This window comes from Vipera ursinii (genome assembly GCF_947247035.1).
Source record: "Vipera ursinii genome assembly, chromosome: 6".
Taxonomy (NCBI): Eukaryota; Metazoa; Chordata; class Lepidosauria; order Squamata; family Viperidae; genus Vipera; species Vipera ursinii.
Window position 1 is genome coordinate 68,206,028 of NC_139515.1, and position 13,470 is coordinate 68,219,497.

Consider the following 13,470-nt stretch of genomic DNA (forward strand, 5'->3'; position numbering starts at 1 on the left):
TGGCAAACCCAAAGTAAATAATTTGTAATTCAACTTGCATACTAAGTGCATTCATATGAAGATGCTTAGATATTTTAAGAATTTTAAAATCTTGGCACATGAAGTATTCTCAAACTGTTTAGGTAAGTTAAGAATGTAAGAATTTTTACCTGTAAGATAAGAAATATCACATGTTATGTCAGCGTTCAGAAAAGCCAGTTCTTGCAGGCTCATATATTTATACATGTTTGATTATTAGGAAGAACTCTTGAGATGTCAGAAGTTTACATTTTGGTAAAGCTTATGTTCTTTATTTAAGATTTGTTCTGAAATCAATTTTCTATGCCAGGTCAAAATCTTAGAGCTTTCTGAATATGTCTCTGGAATCTTATGATCGGACCATCTTTCAGCAACTATTAATTTTACATTATCATCAGTTCATCTACATGGTGCATCTAGGTAGTTTTCTTAAGAACTGACTTTTGTTTATAGGAACCAGTCTGAAAAAAATGGGAAGGTAATGCCAAATAAAATAGATCAAATTCTACATGCAGTGATGCCAGTTTCCATAAAAAGGCTATTTCCATGCATTGGTTCATATGTCTGCAATGCTTGTAATCCAGTCAGCTACCATCAAGGTCATATATTGTTGCCATGGTCCAGTGTGTGTGAACTAAAAGTCTCCAGTGTTGTGGCAACTATGTGGAGCATTCCCAAAGGTATGGGCTCTTCAATACTACTGCTTGTCTTAAGTAGCCCTAATAATAGTTAAACATTTAGTATATGAGTAGGCTTTTATTGCAGTTTTTTCATCAAAGGACCTCCAAGATTGCTTGTTTTTAGTGGCAATGCTGAATTTGGGATGACATGACTTATGCAAAAAAAAAAAGAAAAGAAAGAAAGACTTTGCTATAAACATTCATTCAATTAGAACCGTTTAGGATTTCCCCCCCCCCTTATCTTGTTCTCTGTTTTCTAGAGAAATACATCTGTTATGCTGAGCAGACCCGCGCTGTGTTAGCAAAGCTGGCAGCTCATGGAAAGAAGATGTTCCTGATCACAAATAGTCCTAGCAGCTTTGTGTAGGTGGTTTTTTTTAGCATAAACCCATCAAAAATTTCATCTTAAAATTAACCATTAGTTGTCACTTTTAAAAAATTCATACTAGTTATACTTGTGTTATTAAATGTTGGATTACTTTTTATAGGGACAGAGGCATGAAGTACATAGTTGGAAAAGATTGGAGAGATCTCTTTGATGTAGTCATTGTCCAGGCAGAGAAGCCAAACTTTTTCAATGATAAGAGAAGGTGAGTTCCTTGCTGCTGAGTTATAAATATCTGTAAGATGGCCTTTGTCATGATGAACTCACTCAAGCATTGCAGTGGGCCAGAGAAAACCTTCTGAAAATGGCTGTTGCCCAAGATTTATTTATCCTGCATTGTTCCCCAGGCTCTTTAGAATAATTTTATTTATATTGCTATCTACCAGATTGTATTGCTTGAATCAATATATATATATGGGACGCGGTGGCTCAGTGGGTTAGGACGCTGAGCTTCTCGATCGGAAGGTCGGCAGTTTGGCGGGTCGAATCCCGAGTGCCGCGTAGCAGAGTGAGCGCCTGTTACTCGTCCCAGCTTCTGCCAACCTAGCAGTTCGAAAGTACGTAAAAAATGCAAGTAGAAAAATAGGGACCACTACGGTGGGAAGGTAACAGCGTTCCGTGCGCCTTTGGCGTCTAGTCATGCCGGCCACATGACCACGGAGACGTCCTCGGACAAGCGCTGGCTCTTCGGCTTTGAAACGAAGATGAGCACCGGCCCCTAGAGTCGGAAACGACTAGCACACGTGTGCGGGGGAACCTTTACCTTTACCTTATATATGTATATATATATATATATATATATATATATATATATATATATATATATATATATATATATATATATATATATATATATTCTACGAAAACAAATATATATATATATGTGTGTGTGTGTGTGTGTGTGTGTGTCTGTGTGTGTGTCTGTGTGTGTCTGTGTGTGTCTCTGTGTCTGTGTCTCTGTGTCTGTGTCTGTGTCTCTGTGTCTTTGTGTTTTTTTCATGGAAACCATCTTGATGTCTCTGAGATGAAAAGCAACAAGTAAATAAACCCCCTCTGTGATATATTTATGCTGCCTGTGAAATTGTGATATGGCATACCATGACAGGAGCTGGACAAGCTTAGGGTTCTGCTGCAGAGTCCATCTGCATAACTCCCAATGTGATAGGTTAGAGACAAAGCTAGGCAAGTGAGTGAGAAGAGAAACAGGAGTTTCTCCTGGTTAACTTTGGTTCTAGTTACCCTGTTCTAAACTGAAACCTTTCAGATATTTCTCATGGGAATGGGTATTGGGGTGCAACAATTGAAGTCCAATGCAGATGCCTAGCACCAAGCTGAGCAAGATAGCATGAAGTCATACCTTAATCTTACCGGTTGGATTTTTGATGCACTTACTTGGAAACTTAAAATCATATTTTTAGTTATCCTGCTAATATTTCAGACCCAATGCTCAACAGGTCAAAGTGGTAGCTAGTGTACAGTATTTACTTTTCATGTCTATTTTTTCTTCAGCTTAATCTCCTTATCAGAAAATTGCAGATCTCTGGTTACCTTAGATTGGTGTTTTGGCAACCACAGGTAGTCCTTGACTTACAATTAGTTGTTCAGTGACCATTTCAAATTACAACAGCTTTGAACAAAGGGACTTATGACCTGTGCTTGAGGTTAATGGCTGTTGCAGCCCCTCTGTGGCGACATGATTAAAATTCAGGTGCTTGCCACTTCACCTTCACCTACACAACCTCATGGATGCTGCAACTTCCCCCACCCACTTATCTCCCCTCCCATCTATGTCCTTCTAGCCCCCTGCTACTCAGTGCTCCATTACCTCAGCTGACCGTCACCACCATCTTCTTGCTCCAGTTGTTGTTGATGAGATATACCTGGCTGGGCTGCTGGGCTATATAGGGCTGAGTTCATGTAGCAAAAAAGGAAAAAAAGCCAAAAGCAGGAGAAGGGAGGGGCTGCTTTAGGCTCCCTCCCTTTTCCCACTGCTAAGCCAGCTCCATACAGACTAGAAGCATAATGTAAAGTGGTGCTTGTATATACTTCAGTTCAGGGACGGGATTGCTTTCTTTCCCAGTTTTCATACTGCTAAGTAAACCCCATATGTCCAAGGAGCATTGGAAAAGGATAATGTTTTTGCATATTCTGAATGAGGGACAGGGCTGCTTTAACTCCTCCCCTTTTTCATCATGCAGAGCAAGCACCATACAGCCCATGAGCGCTGCGCGAAGGGGTGTTTTGACCTGCTCCAGCCACTTTAAGCTGCTTTCTGCCTTTTAAAAAAAATCTTTTTTTTTACTTTGTAAAGGTAAAGGTAAAGGTTCCCCCGCACATGCGTGCTAGTCGTTTCTAACTCTAGGGGCCGGTGCTCATCTCCGTTTCAAAGCCAAAGAGCCAGCGCTTGTCCGAGGACGTCTCCGTGGTCATGTGGCTGGCATGACTAGATGCCAAAGGCGCACGGAACACTGTGTAGCTGTGTAGCTGGCCCCAATTGCTGATTTTTTCCCTCTCTTTTTTTAGACCTTTCCGCAAAGTGAATGAAAGGGGTGTTTTGCTTTGGGACAAAATTCATGAATTACAGAAAGGCCAGATTTACAAGCAGGTATTATTGTTGTATCTTTTTTTTCTTTTTTCATGTTTAAAATGTACCTGTATTTTCAAACCAGGTAGCAATCATGCTAAAGTAAAACAGAATATCTAAACAATTGAAACAATGGTTATTTCATATTTGCAGGTACTTTATATTATATGTATGCAATCTTATTTTTGCTTTGACAATGTTACAATGGCTATGTTGACTAGATATTTATTTGTAAAAACAATAAAGATGGGATAAAAATAAATAAATAATGCATTGTGAAACATAAAGATAAAAGAGATAGCAATAAATGAAACTAATTTAATTCCCTGTCAAATTGGATTTTCCTTGCTGTTTCTAAAGGAAATCATTTTATTTTATTTTATTCATTTTAAAGTGTAACAATATGAATCATGGAAAAAGGGCTGTAGCTCAGCGAATGAACTCTGTTACCTTAAAAAGATTTCTAATTCAGACCTCAGATTGGAGAAATCTTCTGTCTGAATACTGTTAAACACTACTAGTTACTCATTTTAACCAGTACAGAGATTATTGATCTGATTTGCTATGCTGAATTCTCCTGTGATCAGCGTGAACTGTAATATAATGGCCTGTAAATTGAAACAGTAAGTCCAGAATTACTAATTCTCAGTGAAACTTGAATAACACAAACTGTGAATTAATTGCTTTCATTTTCATAAATTCAGCCTTTGGCATTGTCAAAGGATAAGTCTCTGAAATACTATTCAAAGGTCTGGAAAAGATCAGAGACCCCAGAAAGCTGTTACCACTTCAAATTGTACCATGTGAATTGAACAGCTTGTCTTCTGCAGAGTTTCATGAACTGCATGTGCAAGAAGACAAAATAGTCTAAAAATATTGTCTAGTTAGTCTAGACAACAGCTATATTTCTTATTTTCCTCTGTCCCCAAAGTTGATCTTAAGAATATTCATTAAAGCATTACTTTAAAAGGAGAGAAGCTTAATTTAGGCAATCTTACCCATAAAAACAAGACCAATGTAATCTCAGGGCTAATAGATTAAAGGAATATTTTGTATTAATGAGAACATTGAAATCAGATTTCTAGATCAACAGTAACAAAATTTGGCTGGTAACTACTTCCCTTCTCCCACCTCTTTCTTTTAGGGTAACTTGTATGAATTTCTGAAACTGACTGGTTGGCGAGGTTCCAAAGTCTTATATTTTGGTGATCATATTTACAGTGATCTAGCTGTGAGTACTTTCTTCCCCGTGTATTTTTTTTAAAAATGAAGCTGGTGTGATCCAGAAGAATGAGCTATATATTATGTTATTAATTATAGTAGAGGGCTACTTTAAAAATAAGAAAGGGCAAAGGACCACATTTTTGCAATAAAAGTGGGGAAAATTCTTCAGTAGGATTAGTCTGGTCTTCAGAAAAAAACATAAGGCTCTTATCTTATTGCTATGTATATTTTTTGAATTTGTTTTATACAGCTTTCAGCAGCCTGTTTCTTCCTAGTAGCAGTCACTTTCTGCAATAATAATTGAAATAGAGCTCAGAGTTCCAAACTTATAACCTTCCCTGCACCTGCCGGTACAGATTATACTGTTTTTATGTTGTTAAATATTGCTAACCCAACTGTTGCAAGAGAAAAATATCTCCCTGATTTATTTAATGCAGGTCCTGTTAATATTTTACCATTTTCTGATCTTAAACTCCTTTCTCTAATTTACTCACCCTTTTTCTTCTGACCAAACAATATCTGATTATTTGTGCTTTATTTATTTATTTACCCTTTGCCCTCAAATCTGGTTACCTGGTTTAGAATGGGTGTGTTTTACACTTTTAATTATTGCATGACGATATAACTAAGATCCGTTTATGTAAAAGTATAGATATCTTCAGATAGCATCTAAGCTGAAAGAACAGAAAGTATGCTTTAAATGAAATTAATACAAATGGTTTTCTTTTTTTTTCTTTTTTTGTGATAATTGTTGGCAAAAAAGGATCTGACCTTAAAACACGGCTGGCGAACAGGGGCAATTATTCCAGAATTACGAAGAGAGATTAAGATCATGAATACTGAGCAATATATTCAGACTATGACCTGGCTGCAAACCCTCACTGGACTACTGGAACACATGCAGGTTTGTTCTTTACTTTTTTCCATTCTTCTCATCCCTACCTCTGTTCCCCCCCCCCCATTGCTCGTGTTGCAAATTTATTTTATTTTATTTATTTTAATCCCATTTATATCCCGCCCTTCTCCGAAGACTCAGGGCAGTTTACAATCTAAGCACAAATCAAATGTGCTTAGCAATAGCCTTCATTCTATGTATATGCCTGCTTATTAGGGCTTTCGCCCCCCCCCCCCCCAGCAGCATTATTACAAAGTCAGCTTATTGCCCCCAGCAATCTGGGTCCTCATTTTACCTACCTCGGAAGGATGGAAGGCTGAGTCAGCCTTGAGCCTGGTGGGATGCGAACCTGCAATAATTGCAGGCAGCTGGTGTTACTTAAGGAGGCATTAGCCCACTGCCAAGGCTCCTAAAATAAAAATACACAATATAGAAACCATCAGAATTGATGCATGTAAACTCTAGATGGGCTAGATAGGAGATTAACCTCTTGTTCCCAGTTCTATGCCCACTTAATAATTAGAAGGATCTTTACCTAATGTTCTTTTGCCCTAGTGATGATAATAAAGTTCAAATCACAGTTCTGGTATTAAAATGCAGACATACGTTTATATTGCTTTCACTGTATGCTTGTGATATGGCTATTTTTTTTAAATAAAACTTCTCTATGTTTCTTTTTCAATCTGTCCTGCCCATCTGTTATAAATGTGTCCAAATATGGTCTATTTTAAAACTCACAAATATATATCATTTATATCATGTCATTTCAGATTCACAAGAATCCTGATTGCCAAATGATATTAAATGAGTGGAAAAAGGAAAGAAAGGAAATGCGGTAAATATTAAAATATTAAAATTGGATACTTGTGTACAAGTTTATGCAAGAATAAACTGAACTCAGTTTTGGGGGTTATTCTTGAATTATTTGTGAGCATATATAGTACATTCTAAATTTAAAAAAAATTGAACCGATATATTAATTTGTTATAAAATTAGTCCTTATTTGCTTCATTTTCCTAATAATTTTTTAATAGCAATAATTAATGCACAGGAAATTCAGCTCCATTGAATTCTGAATGGTTATTCTTAAAAATGTTAACTACATTTTTATTTTTAGTTTTGTCTCTCGTAACGTTAATTATAAGACTGCAAAAACATATCTGATGTAATTTAAGTAACAACTATGAAGATTCAGTGGGTTAGGACACTGAGCCTGTCGATCAGAAGGTCGGCAGTTTGGCGGGTCAAATCCCAAGTGCCGCGTAACAGAGTGAGCGCCTGTTACTTGTCCCAGCTTCTGCCAACCTAGCAGTTCGAAAGCATGTAAAAATGCAAGTAGAAAAATAGGGACCACTACGGTGGGAAGGTAACAGCGTTCCGTGCGCCTTTGGCGTCCAGTCATGCTGGCCACATGACCACGGAGACGTCCTCGGACAAGCGCTGGCTCTTCGGCTTTGAAACGGAGATGAGCACCGGCCCCTAGAGTCGGAAACGACTAGCACGCATGTGCGGGGGACCCTTTACCTTTACTTATGAAGATTAGGGAGCTTGCTTGCAAAGTATTTTCAAGGCCACCCAACTCAAAGAGTGTGACCCTGGGCACTCTGTGGCATAAACATAAAATAACTCAAATGTGTATGTCTTCTGGCTCTGTCTATCTCCATCTCATTTGTCATATAGCTCATCTGTTCTTGATAGGTGATTGAGCATTGAGTATAGCTTTGCTTTTGGTTACATGATGCTTTTGCTGGTGAGAAATTCTATCACAGAGTAAGATATGAAATTAAGCCAACCAAGGGTAGGTCATTGTTAAAGTTTCCAATCCACATTCAACTATGTAATTCACTAATTTATTTTGCACCCCCTCTGTCCCCAAACCTCAGAGGATGGTGGTTGTAGGGGAGAAATAAGGAGAGACCCCATGTACCCTACATTGAATTCCCAATGGAAAGATGGGGCATAAATGAAAAGATGGTGTGTGTGTGTGTGTGTATACACATACATACATACATACATACATACATACATACATACATACATGTGGATCTTTGGTCATTCGGGTTTTTTCCCCGCGTAGAACTAAAGGTGTAGGAGCAACGTTTCGACGGAATCCCATCCGTCATCATCAGGCTGGTGGCTTCAGCTTCCTTCTTCTGGGAGAAGCATGTGGTAGTGGCTGTTTGTTCCTCTTTTTTAAACTGCCAGAGGGGGTGTGTTCTGTGGGTGGAGGTGTGCTCTGATTGGGTGGGGGATTAAGTGTGTTCTGATTGGAGTGTGTTTTGAATGGTGGGGGTGTTCTGATTGGGTGGGGGTGTGTCTCCTTTATTGAGTGGCCTTTCTTCAGTGAACAGCTTTGATTTTGAGGCCTTATTGATATAAAAACAAATCTGTCCTATACATTCTAAATATCTCTGATCCAAAATAAATCTTTCAAGGTATGTCTATGGAGATTCTCAATAATCCGGGTCATAGTTGTCCCAAAGCTGCTTTTTCAAAAGCCAACTGGAATTTTTGGGTGTTTTTCCTTGAAAACTTGTCATTGAAGAACTGAAGAAGCTTTTTGGATGAGAAGTGAAATATTTTCAAAGAAAAAAACCCAAGAAAGCCTTTTGAAAAAGCACCTTTGGGTTTTTCATGGCATGTAACACACTGATTGTTCTAAATGTTTTCCCCTCCCCTTTTCTCCTCAGAGAAATGACCAGGAATTTCTTCAACTCTCAGTTCGGAAGCTTATTCAGGACTGATCAAAACCCCACCTATTTCTTAAGGCGCTTATCTCGCTTTGCTGATATCTACATGGCTTCATTGAGTTGCCTACTGAACTATGACCATGATTACACCTTCTATCCACGAAGGACCCCTTTGCAGCATGAACTTCCAATGTGGTCTGACCAGTTGTGCACGGGCACGTTCAGAATACCGTTTCTTCAGGACATGATTCAGATCAAATAACCTCCACACACACCCAGGTTTTTTTTTGGTAATGTAACAGTTACCATATTACTACATGGTGGCTTTTTAAAGAATATTTATTGTAAGAGCAACTTTCTCTATAGTAATTGGTTCTTGTTGTACACGCTATGGAGCAAAAGTGTCTATCCAGCGGCTCTCTCATTTTTTTGTAGTGAGAATAGATAAAACTATGGTTGCACTAAGAACTGATTCTTTCCTCCAGTTGAATATTGGCTGGAATGGAAAATCATTTGCACATAAATTTACATACAGCTCATAATATTTGTCTTATATGCTCTAACCAGAGGTCATTACTTGAAATTTGGGCTTGATTTAAATATTCAGCTAAACGCACAGTTACTATTATACTTTATAAGGAATGTAAAATCTCCTCAAGGTTTCAAATCCAGGCAGAGCTGGGCAACTGCTATTTTTTAAATCAGAATATTAGAAAATATTTTTTAGTGGATGAGAGATTTAAGTCCATGCAGCACTCAGCCATTATTTTTTCACAGACTTTTATTTTCCTTAGCCGGGAAAAGCTGCAAGTAGAAAACCAGATTACATTGCTTGTATTGAACGAATCAAAGTTTTCATTATAGAGATTTCCAGCCAATGAAAATTGACAGGATAGTTAGTAAAATTGGTGGTAGAAACACTACAATTCTGTTTCTGTGTAGAAACAGAAAAATACATCTACTAAAGTGTGTTCAAAGTGAACATCTTTATAATATAAGAGCTCTGTATGAAGAATTAATGGTAGATATAAAGCCTTATAGCACTGGGCACTTCAGTAGAATGCCATCATGTTCTTTAAGAACGGTATTTTATATATTGAGGCTGCAATACTGTACTTACTTTCCTGGGAGTAACTTTGAACACAGTAATATTTTAGTATTGGCCTGTCTTCATGATAAGAGTGAAACAGTTACAATTTTTAAAAAAGGTGAAGATTTTTTCTCTTTTTAATCCTTATTCCCATACACTTAAAAAGTATAAAGGCTAAATGTTTGAGGGTTTTAAAGCCAGTTCTCCACACTGTACTTAAGTAAGTCCCACTGCTATTCACATCTTGAGCTCAACAGTCAAACTATGTATAAATACTAACATTATTTCTAGGAGGATAATGAAACAGCAATATAGCAAGAGCTTTGAACTAACAATCCCCTTCCTAGTAAGCTACCAGTATTTCAACTAATGGAACAACACAACTTTTTCTAAAAGCTATTGATAGGCCATTAAAAACTACATGGTAGAAGTTAATAGATAATCTACCAGTTTAAATCCAATGGTTACTGGTATATAAAGAAATTATTCAGTCTTAAAACTGTTTAATTTGGAATTCTGGTTGTTTTTAAATGAGCCAGAAATTTCTAAAATGCTTTAAGCAGTAGAGTGCAATTTTCACGGGCATTGCAGTCCACCTACTTTGAAAATCTTGAATCATTCCTTAAAATATATATTAAAACTTCATGTATTTTATGAAGCTATTCAAAATGTAGCCAGAATTTATTCTACATTTATTTTAGGAAATAATTTGGCTCCCCAATGCTGTTTACATAAATACTATGCTTCAAGTTTGCAAAAGCGCTTCTCTGTAGAAAGAAATTATATTATATTATATATATATATATATATATATATATATATATATATATATATATATATTAAAAGCAGTAGTTGGCATTATTCCATTTTGGTTCCAAATACATGTCTTGAACAGATTTTCAAGATGTGTGAGTTATTTCCTGGTTTCACCTTTGCTTTAGGGGCTTAAATCCTCAACAAATAACCCTTAAAAATATTACATTTTTACTACTATAGCAGTTCCTGTAACCAGATATTCAATGGTCATGTTGTAAAGGTCTACTGTACTACAGTATTAAATAAGATGTGCAGAAGGTTATGAAAAATAATAAGTCCTCATTTAGTGCAAGGGTTCATTTTTTTCCATAGGCATTTCATAGAGACTCAACCATCCAAGTCTTCCTCCCCAAAGCTCCATTTTCAGTGGGAAGTTTTCATAGATTGTCCCCATCTTTTTGACATCTGTCCAGTTTGATCATGTTATTTACTGAGGAGCTCACCATACAGTCCTATTGCAGTTTTACACATTGTACACATAGAAAAATATTGATATGGAATGCATGATTTTGATTGACTCAAGGAAAGAATAATACCTGAGTCATTATCCAAATATTATCAAAACGCTGTTTACCTTCATATTTTGTTGCCTAATTGTTTTAACTTAACAATAGAAGGCTAAGTGGAAAGCCTAAAGGACAGAAATGATGATGATGATGATGGAAGGGACCTTGGAGGTCATCTAGTCCAACCCCCTGCTCAGGCAGGAAACCCTATACCATTTCAGACAAATGGCTGTCCAGTCTCTTCTTAAAAACTTCCAGTGTTGGAGGCACAAACTGGAAGTTCAAAGCTTGACATTACTTGAACGGTATGTATCAGTCCTCCTAGATTTTCTGAATGATATTTGTTCACAATATTAAAAAGTCAAATTAGGACAGTTTCTGAAAATTAGGCTTAGTGTAAAATCTTCTGAAGTTTAGTTGTTCTTGTATTAGCATATGCTATCAAGTCCTGTGAACCTAGTAATTTTGAGCATTCCTGCTCAACATGCTAAACATTTTGAAATCTGCTATTAAAGCAGGGTTATTTTACTGCAGAATAAAATTTTATTTCCTTGTGTAAAGTACTAATTGCTGCTACAGGTTTTTTTTAATGCCAAATATTGTAAAAAAAAAAAGTGCATGAACAGTGACTGTGGAGAGCCTTTGCTTACATAGCTGCAAAATACTTGTAAGAGAATGTTATGAATGCTTCAACTGTGGTGTCTTTATCCTGATGTAATTTTGAAATTTTAAAACACATTTAAATCCTAAACCTTCTCACTTGCAGTTACTTTGCTTGTTGTAGACTTTTGTCAGTGTGCTCCACCTGAATAACAAAAGTGAGTCATGCTCATTTGTCAACAATTTGAAGGCAACAAGAAAAACATCTGATCCATATGCTGAAACTTGTTATTGGAAAAATATTTCCATACATGCAGAAATAATTTTCTAATAATACAGCATTCTTAACTTACAAACCAATAAATATTTTACTACAGGCATTTATTGCAATTAGGATGGAATTCAATACGAGGTTTTCAGGTAGAAAGCTGGAAGGTGGCAGGGGAGGGAAAAGGCCTCTTTAGTAAAAACATTCATCGTATATTTGAAGGAAATATGTGGGGAATATGTAAACTGAATTTATAGCTGATGATTTTGATAATGTGTCTATTTCAATAAAGTACCAAAAGTAAATATGAGTGAGTTCTACAAATATTAGTAAAAGCAAATTCTACAAGTAGAGTGGGTGCAAACATGTTTCTTTAAATTGCTGCTTTCAAGGATGTTATAAACAACTAGCACATGTTTTTATTTCTCTTACCAATGCTGTTAAAGTAGTTTTGTTATCTAAAATAAACTGTTAATGTAAGTATGATGGATGAGACACTTCTCAAAGCTTATAGAAAAAGCCTTTGAAATAGTAGTTGTTGGGAAAAGAAACTATTCTCCTTGGTAGCACAATATAGTAATTTTGTTTAATATTGGATATCTATGTAAGTGTATTATCCATCAAGATGAAAATTAGACTAAGCAGATGAATTTGTCTAGCTTGGTATCATGTTTTTTAAAGATGGGAGAATGGAGAAATGCTACATAGGTACTAGCAAGTGTATAATTTGTGTCCTTCAAGAAATTAATGTTCATCAAAAGAAGCCATGATGCGTGTGTTTCTGTTCACAGGAAAAAACAAACCAAAGGTTATATTTGTGTGGTAAAACTAGAACCAATAGAATCAAGAATGAAGATGAAAAATGAATGAGGATTGAATATAAAATGAGTATATTGGGTGGTTTATGAATGAGAATCAATTGCAAACAACAGTGGCCCTCTTTTTATCCTCAAAAAGAGAGGTGACGCGTTAAAAATAAGACATAAAAATTAGTGTACTATATGGGTGTGATGGAAGTAAGGTGTCCTGGTGATGATTTGCATGGGTGCATGTAGAAAGGTTGAAACCCTGTTTTACTGAAATCTCTCATAAAAATCTTACAATTACGATTGTACTATTATAAAATATAACCTTTAATACTTTCAGAGCAGCTTATCCAACCTTGCTACTATTCGTGTTACAAACACAAATTACAAATGTGCGATTTTTAAAACAACCTGGAAATTATGCTACCTACTTGTGTAATATGCAGTAAGTCATTTTAAAACATTTAGATTTTTTTTAAAAAAAATAATATCATTCCATTAATGACACGTTTGTAGCAACCCAAACATCATAGCTATCCCCAGTTGTTGTTTTTTTTTACAAAATAAAATACTGTTTTGTAAGATTAATGACTTTTGGAAGACAGGGAAGAAGAGGAAAAAAGGAAAACAGTGATTTTAGGATCTGCATAACTAAAAATGACAGAATTACTTCCTAATGAAATTAAGCAACATTCAGTTTTTTAAGGAATTTTCTGTGTTCTTCAATGACTCTTTCCTGAACCAGATGTGTCTTCATTGTCCAGTGGTAAAACTATGTCTCTAGTGAAGGCATTAGAAATCATGGGGAGAATCACTGCTCACCAACTGCTGCTCATCGGAAACCTGTTTTTTAAAAAGGTTATAGTCAGTATTTATAAATAATGCTCTCAACATTTACTGGCAAAGTA

General features: G+C 36.2%; 2 protein-coding genes across 2 annotated transcripts in view; one reads left to right on the top strand and one right to left on the bottom strand.

The window, feature by feature from the left end:
* NT5DC3 (5'-nucleotidase domain containing 3) overlaps positions 1–10,279 on the top strand; it is a gene marked incomplete at its 5' end in the record, with an annotated part of 32,371 nt that extends 22,092 nt beyond the window's left edge. The window contains 7 exons of the mRNA XM_083365700.1: positions 959–1,061; positions 1,187–1,288; positions 3,607–3,688; positions 4,812–4,898; positions 5,655–5,795; positions 6,557–6,621; positions 8,477–10,279. Of these exons, the coding sequence (XP_083221826.1) occupies positions 959–1,061; positions 1,187–1,288; positions 3,607–3,688; positions 4,812–4,898; positions 5,655–5,795; positions 6,557–6,621; positions 8,477–8,738 (842 nt within the window). The 3' untranslated portion in view covers positions 8,739–10,279. The remainder of the gene's footprint in view (positions 1–958; positions 1,062–1,186; positions 1,289–3,606; positions 3,689–4,811; positions 4,899–5,654; positions 5,796–6,556; positions 6,622–8,476) is intronic.
* Positions 10,280–13,334: 3,055 nt separating this feature from the next.
* STAB2 (stabilin 2) overlaps positions 13,335–13,470 on the bottom strand; it is a gene marked incomplete at its 5' end in the record, with an annotated part of 104,997 nt that continues 104,861 nt past the window's right edge. The window contains one exon of the mRNA XM_083365378.1: positions 13,335–13,405. Coding sequence (XP_083221504.1) covers positions 13,355–13,405 — 51 coding nt within the window. The 3' untranslated portion in view covers positions 13,335–13,354. The remainder of the gene's footprint in view (positions 13,406–13,470) is intronic.